General features: G+C 42.0%; 1 protein-coding gene across 8 annotated transcripts in view; it reads right to left on the bottom strand.

The window, feature by feature from the left end:
• The window catches only part of LOC107268283 (COUP transcription factor 2), a 68,393-nt gene extending 59,059 nt beyond the window's left edge, over positions 1–9,334 (bottom strand). For 4 of the 8 annotated variants that reach the window (XR_003059835.1, XR_003059836.1, XR_003059834.1 and 1 more), the window contains exon 1: positions 7,818–9,333. Coding sequence is in view for 2 of the 8 variants with exons in the window: in XM_015740909.2 (XP_015596395.1) it covers positions 7,818–8,139 (322 nt within the window). In the remaining 6 variants the exon portion in view is untranslated. Of the gene's footprint in view, positions 1–7,817 lie in introns of all 8 variants that reach the window. The other 4 variants (XR_003059838.1, XR_003059839.1, XR_003059837.1 and 1 more) reach the window with 2 other exon arrangements.
• Positions 9,335–11,364: the final 2,030 nt, after the last annotated feature.

Here is an 11,364-nt window from a genome sequence, read left to right as displayed (position 1 = left end):
AATAGCCCCAGTGAGTGAAAACTCAAAATCGAATAAAAGTCAAACACATTTTCAAAATCAAAAATACACTCGCATACATGACACGTGATAATACATTCTTTAACGTCGACCATACCTGATTAGATAATACTTTTAACCCTTTTAAAGGTACATGATCACTAGTAGCCAAAGGAGTACCAAGAATTTGAACCGAGTACCAATTTCATTTTATTCAGATAATCTTCACGGTTTATAACCAGGTAATTAAAGTTGGTTATCTTTCCTGGTTACGACTCCCCCTGGATACCACCGTTTATGGGATTCTTCAGCACTGTAAGGAGACATAGGCGTGTGCAGGTCCTGCACCTCTAGTGCCCTATGAGTCCGAGCGGTTGGTTGGTCTAGCCCGAAGCACGCGGAACAAGACAACCCGCCAATTTTAACGTAATGGAAGTCAAGTCGGAAGGAATTTTCGGTACTTCAAATCGATCAAAGGTAATGGAACCTGGTTATCTTTCCTGATTACGACTTCGTCTGGATACCACGTTTATGGGATTCTTCAGCACTGTAAGGAGACATAGGCGTATGCAGGTCTGCACCTCTAGTGCCCTATGAGTCCGAGCGGTTGGTTGGCCTAGCCCGAAGCACACGGAACAAGACAACCCGCCGACTGTAACGTAATGGAAGTCAAGTCGGAAGGAAGTCTCGGTACTCCGAGTCGATGCGGTCAGTAACGTTTCGACTCGGGCGCGTAAAATTAACGACATTGTTATAATTAATTAGCCTCCGTTCTTGCACGGCCAGGCGATATATAGGAGGCGCTGGGCTTCGTTAGCAGGATAATTGGTCACAGAGGATGCGTACGAGCTCTGGTAATTCAACGCCGAGTAGACGTTACACTAGGAGGCACGAAGTGGTCTTGGATGCCACAATAGAAGATCGAGAGAGAGAGAGAGAGAGAGAGAGAGAGGGAGGGAGAGAGAGAGAGAGAGAGAGAGGGTTTAGTGTGGGGGAGGGAGGTCGCAGCCATTACGCGAAAGAGAACCGGGTTCAAGTTCAGGTAAACGTGCAAGTTCAATTGGCGGGAAATTTGAATCGTTCAAAATCGTCCATGACTTTAAAGGAGCTATTTGAGGTCTGGAATAATTTTATCACCGGTGTAAACAATAAACGCGAAGACGTTTAATCTTCGTAATTTTATACGAAAATTGAAATTGTTTTGGACGGGCTGATGTATTTAGGTACCGTGAAGACGATACGGGTGAATAATTTCGAAATGAGATTAATAAAGATTAGCAAAGTCGGAATAATATAATATGATCTTATTAGAGCGATTAGCCCCGCGGGGACTTGCAGGATGTCTGGCTTCTTCGGGTTGGTTCGCGGAGCTCCGTGGTTCTAGACGTAAGTCCATAAGTCACTAAGTAAGCATAAGACTTTTTTATTTTCATGCTGCGCCGCCGGGAGAACAGGAGACCCCGAGGAAGCCTGCACGAGTGTCTTTGGTGGAGCAATGGCAGAATTGAATTTCCTTGGGTGACCACAGTGGTGGGTTGTGCGTGTGCTATTACGTATATCTATATACGGCTTTTGCAGAGACACGTGTCCAGGAGGGGACAAAAAAAGAATCCAACCCAACCCGAGCACAGAAATATCTTAAGGAAGTGAAGTAAGTCGATCTTCCTGTCCATTATGGATTAACTGTCAACTGTGGGAATGGGAAGGACCATTATGGCTCTTATACCGTTTCTATGTGATTGACGTGAATTTTCAGTTTGAAATTCCCGCGTTATAACCTCTGCGTGATTCTTGGCATCGAATGGAGAATAATGGGGAGATTAAAAGAAAAAAATAGAGACACTCGTAACGTATAATATGGTTTATACGATTGCCGGTATACCATCGGAGGTGTAACGTGACTCTATGGTACGTCACGTGTAATGCACGACAAATAATATCCCGTCTTAAACACTAGTTTACCCACACACTGGGTAATCACTATAATTGAAGCCACGGGCATTCTTAAGGAAAACTTTCAGAGCGGACCGGTGGCGGTACTAGGCGGATAAAATGATAACTTGCAAGAGGAAACAGTGACCAAGCAAAAAATGTAAAAGTCAAAATTTTTGAAAGCGGTAAAAAAAATGTCAAAAATGAAATTAAAAATTTTTTAATTATATCCCTGGATCTCGTTACGTCATGGATGCTCGGGGGTCTGATAAAATTTCGAAAGTGCCGCAGGAGGCCCGGTCGCGTGACTAGCGGTACGTTAATTAAAGATGCCGGAATGGAATTTGGAAAAGTGTAAATATTTTTCAAAATCCGGTAAAAAAAAATTGATAAATCATAAATACAAATTTACATTATTTTCTATGTTTGTTCCCTGCAAATCAACAGGGTGGTACAATACCGTTAAAAAGTTCAGTCCTGCATAAGAAGCAGCCACAGGTGTGTCGAAAAGACAAAAAAGAGACTACGAAAAAAAAAGGGGCAAAACATCGCCCCTTTGGAAATAAGAGGGTGGTAACGCAGGACAGGATAATAACACGTTGCGATGGGGGGCAGCGTGTGAAACAATGCTGCGCATTGTTGTAGAATACTCGGAAAGGGAGGGCAGGTCAGCATCCCGAGACTCTGGACCGACATAAGTTTTCGATTCGGAGTCTGCCTACCGAGGCAGGAACTTTGGACACAAAGACAAGAGCCCGGGATCCACAATGAGACAGAGCGAGAAGGAAGGAAAGAGATCAGCCGAAAAAAAAAACGGACCCCTCTATCCCAAGTCAGTATACGGACTAAACGAGGATTTTGGGACTAATAATAATCACAGTGCATTTTAAAAAAAAAATTTTTTCCCATTCTCAAAAACCCGGTGGTCCAATCGAAAAATCTTTCGATTCCTTCACGTATCCAACTCACGTATGTTTATCCGCATTCGTCAGCTCGGATCAACCTGATCTATAGATCCCTAACTGATCCAGTGATCGTCGTTGAAAGCGGATCGATTCTTGAATTACTTGGCACGATGCTGCGGCCTGCACCTGACCGCGTACTATTCCGATAATGGACTCGTGCACTTTCCGGCTTAACCTTTGACCCAGCCAACTATTCCCACTAATGGATCACGTAACGGCGGAATAAGTGCGAACGAAACGTAATAGCGTACGCTTTACATGTGGTATAATACGTCAGACTATATGTATGCACGTACTGTGTCTCTGGATCCGGGTAGACTAGATTGCTATTGGTTGCCAAATATTGGTCAATCAAAGTGATTGGATGACAGCTGTCAAAATTTTGACAGGTTAGATAGGCATTTGTGTATATCAACACTTTGGACAATCGTACGAGGTGGAATGTGGGATGTGAGTACACAGCTTCCGTATTGAAGATCTTCGTACAGTAGAAAAGGGAACCAAAACAGAGAGGAGGATAGAGAAGAAGGGATACACGTATGATATTTTTCTTCCTATGGTGTTTTATGGCAAGGACTATACATTTCTATGGGCAACCATGGACACGGATTCGGGAATGACTATTACCCGAGGATAACCGATGGAGACTAAGACTATTCCTACATGTTCGGAGTCACGGTACCTCGAATGGGAGGTCCTGCGGATTCTGTAATCGGCAGATTAATGTCTGGACCGAAATCCCAAACGAATTACTCTTATACGGTTGGGGATCTTGAAATGAAATCTCGCTTAGAGATCTTCGATCTTTTCGTTTTTGTAAAAAAGTATACATTTTCGAGATTTGGCTTTTGATTAATTACATTTATCAGCAATTACACACACATGCTTCTAACGTATGGTAACATATGAAGAATTTACGACAGACGTATATTACACGTAGATGCAAAAATTTCTATAAAGAAAGTTATTAACGATAATCATACAATATGAATGTATGTTTGTATTCATGAAAATTTTTTTAACAACAAAAATTCTACAGCTTTTAGTCAGTCATTGGTAAATAATGGGACTCACTGTTCAAAACTTACCCAAGTAGCTACGGTCAGTTGTCCATAACGTTAGGAGGAATAATACCAGTTTCCTTTAGTGGGCCCATCGAATTTTTCCCAGGGCCCCCTAAGGACGGTCCCTGCCCCCCTCTCTCTCTCTCTCTCTCTCTCTCAAGCCCCCTATATGCTTATATTTCGCTTTACGGACGGATTTGTTTGTATAATGGATGCAAAGGTCGTCCGGCGCGAAGGGTCAACTGAGAAGAACCAAGTTTCAGCAATGCCGATATACCGAGGCTGATGGTTTACGGTGACCAAATTTCCCGTCCGGTTTTGGAAAAGGGCCGTTGTATACGTAACGATTAAAAACCGGGAGAGCTACCGGTGTCATCAATCAAAATATTTTTGGTTTTTCCATTGGTGGGACCTACACTCCTTCCTATCCCATCTATTCGCTGTCTATCGTTATACGTGTATATGTATATGGTTGGATACAGGTAGAAAAAAGTTCATTTTATGTTTGTTACCGTAATCTCTTAAACAAGGTTATTTATCGCCGATCCTAATGGCACGCAACTAGGTACAGTATACTCATCACGATTTAATTATACGTCACGTCCGGTAACGTTCACGAAAATCGAGAAGGCAGATTTGTAGCTGATATAATTGCTAGCTTGTCAAACAGGTAGCCTGCACTTTGTTCAAACCCAATAACGAAAAATTTTCTCATGGATATTTTGTCTACGGTTTTTTTTTTTTTTGGAATCAAATTTTGGGCCGTTCGGAACGATAAAATAATTTGTTGGCGAAGAAAAAAATTTGTTATTCTTTTTCTTATGTTAGACTCGATACTCGTTGACTACGAGGATTTCGCTGAATATCTCAATGCAACGTTGTGTATCGGATCTTCATTGGCGTTAATCGTGCTGATTGTCGGCGATCACTTTATTACATGGACGGATTGATTTTAATGTGAAGCGATATCAAATAATTATGAATTATCGTCAAATTTTGGTTCGTTCGGAACGATAAAATAATTTGTTAGCGAAGAAAAAATTTACAAATTTTTTTTTATGCCAGTCTCGATACTCGCTGACTACGAGGATTTCGCTGAAAATCTCAATGCAACGTTGTGCATCGGATCTTCATTGGCGTTAATCGTGCTGATTGTCGGCGATCACTTTATTACGTGGACGGATTGATTTTAATGTCAAGCGATGTCAAATGATTGTGAATTATCGTCAATTTGTCAAGCGGGCTTCGTGATGCGACTGATTAGGGGGTGGCCCAGATTATCGATAAATATATAACGTTCTGGTTACTTCTGTCGTGAGTCACGTTAATAAAAGAAAAAAGAAATATTGTGATGGAGGATAAAAAATTTTGAAATATTAATGGGGTGAAAGATAAAAATTTTCAAAAATTAAAAAAATTCTTTTTCACGTAACCGATCGTATGCATAGCGATCTAACCTCGTTGAGGTTATCTCATCATTGTCAATGATAATGATACCTGCTATAAAAAATGACGTCGGACGATTTTCAAAGAAGGCCTTGAAACAATTAAAAAAAAATTGAATTGACAAGTGAACGCAGTGTCACCTTCGATATCAGGAAACAGCCGCGTTCCAGGCAATTAAAATTACCATGATTACAAATTCTATCGCGAGTAACCATATTATTATAAAAACTGACACATACGTCTGCATATGCACAGCTGATAAGTGGTTCAGCCTAATCGCGATAGTACCATAATTAGAGCGACTTTGCTTGATTGTCAATGTATCGAGACTCATAAAGTCATCAGTCGAAGGATAATAATTAAAAAAAAAAATGAACAAGAATCGATATAATTAAATGTTATAATCACAATAATATCAGATAAATAAATATAAAATTCAATTATTTTTATTACAACTTCGGCTGGATTCTATTGATTAATAATAATATATTATTGCACTACTGAGACACTCTAATTTCGGTTTCTTTTCAGTTCAGTAATTCACTGTACTATTCCCATATACGATTACGTGCGAATCACATATGATATATGCTTTTTATTTCTAGAAAGGTATATGAGTTTTTCATTCGAGTATGACGTTTCTCCTAGCGATACAGCAACATAATAGATATAGGCAGGTAGCAGCCAGACATAAGATATCTATAAGACTAAAGAACGTTCCGCCTGGCAACAAAGTAACGTTTGGAATTACCAGTCTTTTATTATGATATTCGCAGCGATAATAATAATAAATCTCGTTAGCGGCACGCAGAGTACATCAAGCCATAGGGATATCTACCCTTCGTATCAGACCGGGATGATTTTCTTTTTTCGGTACAAAAAAAAAGTAGAAATAAAAAAGTTTATTTCCCTGCATTATGAGAAATTCGAAATTACGAGGGCGATGAATTTGGAGTAGAAACATTTTTTGCCGGCCTCGTTCTGCATATGAAATTTCGCGCGTATGCTGTTTAAAGCAAATTTCACATTTTGTCACTGTACAGTGGTACCACTGAAAAATAAAGAAACTAAGTACCAGTCGTAAAAGAAACCTAGTCGGCTATCAACCTACACCAATTATTATTGGCTGTCAGAGACGGCGGCTTTTTTCTTTACTGTTTTCGGCAATTGTTTCTTTTTCTCTCTCCTCTTTCTTTCCTTCTGCGGCACTTCGACTCGCCCGAGAACGTAACATTAATCAAGACCCGCAGGAGCACTAAATCACTCGCGAGATATAAATTACCGCGCCAATCTGGTATCAATAAGGCGTAATTCGGGATAATAGGGCGTGTAAGGAGAGAAAGAGAAAGAGCCAGAAGAAGAAAAAGGAATCTGGAAACAGTATCTAATATAGGGAGAGAAACAGGGGAATCCCCGGTATGGGATATAACTCCTGATTTCGAGGGTGCTGTAGATTTCGATTAACCCACCACTCCGTCCTTTCCTACATTCATCAGTCCATCCACCCCCAAGTCCATCCTTATGCCTATCCATTCGTAGGTCCAAATATACCTCCTTAAGTTGGTACCCCTGTCTGTCCGTCTCTCCGTTGATCAGGACCAGCAACATTTTTCTTCGTTACCCATCCGCCGCGTCCACGAAGGTTTCGACCCTCATTATGCTCGAATAAATAATTTAGCCCTAACCGCATTTATCAAAGTCCACGATCAGACCAGCTCTTCGATCTTTTCGCTCAGTAAAAAAAAAATTTCAAATTTGGAAAAAATTTTGGTAAACTTTTTTTTTCAAAACGCTTCGTAATTTTCGATCTGAAGGTTTTGTAGTGGAGAAATTTATAACGGGATTCTTACGAACCATACAGGGGATGAAGGGTAGTAAGACTATGTTACTTTCATTGCTTTTTTTCACACGTGCTTACTTTTTTTCCCCGACGCCATTCGAGAGAGACACGAGAGACCGGGATAAATACTAAAGAGCGCGCTTCATTTTCTCCGGGCGATTACATCGTTATTAGCCTCCTAACAGACGCATAAGCGTCCCGGGGGAACACCCCACTGGGTTATTAATGGTGACTCTTTGTTTTTTTTTTTTTTTTTACAACTCCTCGTGAACACGGTATCTCACGCCTTGAATAAATTAATGTTCCCGCGAGCATTAGGTAAAAGGACGATGGTTTTCTGTATTGGGATGCGAATGAATGTTCTTACCCTTGTAGTGACAAATTGAGGAGTGGGCCAGGGGGGAATAGGAACAGGTAAAAAGGTCAGACTATAAGTATAGGTAATATCCTGTAGGAACTGCAGGAAAGAATTTTGTACCTACAGAGGTATGAACCCTAATTTTTTTTTTTTTTTCAAACCCGCACCAAAATTCATCCGAAGACGATTTAATGTAATTTCAATGAAAAACTCACCCTCGCACGTAAATTGTCCATAATGCTTCCCGCTGCTTTTATCCCCGCACACGACGCACTCGATATTCGGCGACTTGTCAGTCTGCGAACTTCCGGACTGTGAGCTGTTGGCTTGACTTCCTGGTGTCGTGCTCGGCGGCAGTGGGTCCCTCGGCGTGAGCACACCCCCGGATGGCACCAGACACGTGATTTCCTCGGGGGTTGCCGAAGGCGTCAGGTGGGTCGGGGGCATTGGAGGTGGGCCTATCTGAAGGGCGCCACCACCTAGGGTGGCCCCGGGGTCCCGCGAGGCCCACGAGGGCGGCGGGGCCACCAGCGCCATCGAGGCGGTGGTGCCACGCGGTGGGAACCCCAGCTCCAACGTGGTGAGCTCGGGGTGTGGAGGTACACGGCTGGGGAACAACGTCGCCGTCGCTGGCGGGTAAACCACCCCGGCAGTCGCCAGGGCGTCCGCGCCACCAGACCCCCCGCGAACCACCCTGGCTAATTTCGCTTTTACTACTGCGAAAACACACGCCGATCACAGGCTCCTACCCCTCGCTGGTATCTTTGGGGTCGTGAGGATCCTCTGTCTTTTAATACCTTGGTAGTCCTTATCTTGGGGGGGTCGACGGTCAGGCTGATAACGTCCGATCGGGATTTACACGCGATCGATCACTTTTTCGAGTCACTGATTTACGTCGATTCACTAAAACCCGCACTGCAGCACGATGATTTGATAAAAAAAAAAAAAAAAAATTAAAAATATTTTTGACTCAAATTATCAAGGGTTTATCGAAGGGATCCTTGCGGCACTTGATATCTCGAAATCAATGTCACTTTAGCTATGAAAAATCTTAAATATTTGCGTGTGTTCTCCAAAGTGATGATAACCGGTGGAAACCGGCGCGGAAACGTGTTCCCACTGTTCACCAGATATAATTTTGACCCCGTTCATTTGGATGTTCATAAAAAAAAAATCCATTAGAAAGAATCACGTCGGAGAAGGGAACCAGAGAAAAATAACAGTAATCCCGAGAATAAACACTGATAGTAATAAATAAAAATTAATAATTCGTACACAAAATTTCTCGCTGATACCGTAAACACCAGTTCACTGTCTTTCCGGGTAATGCTCTTGTATAACAATGAGAGATAAAGGGGTCGACGGCAAAGGTCGACAGTTCACCCAAAAGGTTTTGCTCCCGATACCGATGTCACCCTTAAAAGAGATCCGTAAACAGTTCGGCTCTCTGCTGAGGTTGCTTTAATGTGTTAAATACGGAGATATCCGACGCCTCCCGAACGACTATTCTTGGGGCCGACCAGAGACCGACTGCCGACAACGGCGACCCCTGACACCGACCTGGCCCCCACCAACCGTCACCCTCGCGGGTTTCTCGAGGTTCGCGGGTTGCCATGACGACCGAGGGTGGGGTCGAGTCCCGGTCTCGCCCCGAACCCATTCTCATTGGCTACAGACCTGTCCTACCTTTGCCACTACGCGTTTACCAACTCTCAATGCTTCTCTTGCCTACTCTCTTACTTCCTTTATACATAATAGTTTCTCTCCCACTGCTCCTCGTTCTCGCTGAGATTTCTATCCCCTCTTTTTTCTCCAACGAACACGCTTCGCGAGACCTCTTGCTCTCTCTCTCTCTCTCTCTCTCTCTCTTACTCTTTTTACTTATATACTCCTTCGCTCGTCGAATACGATTTCGATTCGGTTCCTAGATGTTTCTCTTTTACTCGACCTACTGATAATACGTGTCTTATCAAATATATTTGAACTGCCGTCAGCCACTGAAATTTATTTTTACAGTATCTTTCGTGACGATCCTTTATTTTGGTTGGCAATAATTTTAGGTTAGGTTAGATTACGAGATATAATTATTAAAAAGATCGATCCAGAGATCGATGTAGATCATCTCATAGATCTTCCCACTATCACACTTGTCACTAGAACGTGTTACAGGTCATCCAAGAGTCATCAGCAACATGAGATATGGTGCCACTGTGTAATTTTAATTTACAAATGATTTTTGTAAAATAGTAATTTTTTTTGAATAAATAAATTAACTGCAAGAACCCAGAGAAATGATCGTAATGATTGGATCGACTTTTTTTAATTCGACAATGAATTTCATTAATTCCACTTCACCCTTTAATCCCTAAGAATAATGAAATGTCTCACATGGTACCTTCCACTTTATCTTTTTGCTTTGCTTGGTACACGCGGTATATACGTATATATGTAAAAAAGAAGAAAAAGAAAATATCCAAGAGGAACTATCCCCTGTCTGAGGCGCAGTGAAGTACTCGGGGGTAGTTGAGAAGAGGTCAGACCAAGAGGGCGCCAGCCAATGGGGATGGTGAGTCAAGTGGGGCGCGAAAAATGGGCCGGCCTGCTTTCCACCCCTGGAGGCTAAGGGTAGGATAAGGGTAGCTAGAGTAGGGTTGTAGAGGGCTTCCGTAGCGCCCAGGCCACCGAGCCAGGGTCAGTCGGGTCGCAGCCCTGCACCTCTGCACCCTTGTCTGTCATGCTCTTTGCTCCGCGTTACGTACATAGTTTATTCCTTGATTCTTCCTTTTCTTCTTTTTTCTTTCTTTCTTTCTTTCATCCCTTCCGGATCAGCAGGTTTAATAATTTTACCAGTTGGCAATCCTGGATTTTTTTTTTTTATTGTTACGATTCCTGCTTGCGGCTTATACACGTATACATACGTACTTTCTTTTTTCTAACCTAACCTTATGTCCAACTATAAAATACAATAAATAGAATTAGATGGTTATCTCGACTGTGTATATGTATGTATATATATACACTAATCTTTATCGGGAATCTACGTGTTCCATTTCAGTCATGCTACTGGTACATATGTAATACGTCACAGCTTAGGATCCACTTGTAATTTTAACAATGGTATCCAATGATATCCTATACTTACGAAAGTGAATCATATTACATACCAGATTTGACATAACTCGATTAACAATAAAAATCATCCAGTTATTTATAAACGTTATGTAATCCATCATAATTTTGTGCCGTTTACGAAATGCCTGTCAATTTGAAAAAAAAAAAATTGAGCTTATCGTTATTCGAAAATAAAATCTTCGTGTGTCTTCGGAGTCTTTAGAATCGTCGGAGCAGCAAAGTCATTGGATGCGTCGCGCAAATAGCATCGAAAAATAAATGACCAGGATGAAATTTAGACCGAAAAAGAAAGTACACGCAGTGAAATGCAAGTGCTTTGGGCACTACGTTATCTTGGTACGTCTATGCCTATATCGAACTCTAAAGCATTCAACAGAGGACCGTACAGAACCCTCTGGCATTCGTACTCTTGAACCAAAGTCAATAATGCGGCCTTTGACTGAACCGCCAGTTAAAAGTCAGCGTTGACGTCGAGGGTCAAATTTAGGCATCGAATCACGGCCAGATGTAACATCATCTCGATCGAGAGTTCATCCCTTCGGATTCTTGGCACGAGAATAGAGCACAGCGGAGGCTGTTTCGTCGAGCAGAAATACTGGGATAAAGAAAGGGACTTTGGTTAGGAGGGGG

Source organism: Cephus cinctus, unplaced genomic scaffold, assembly GCF_000341935.2.
Source record: "Cephus cinctus unplaced genomic scaffold, Ccin1 Ccin1_scaffold0508, whole genome shotgun sequence".
Taxonomy (NCBI): domain Eukaryota; kingdom Metazoa; phylum Arthropoda; class Insecta; order Hymenoptera; family Cephidae; genus Cephus; species Cephus cinctus.
The sequence above is the reverse complement of the archived record's forward strand: the minus strand, read 5'-3'. Positions and strand labels throughout refer to the sequence as shown.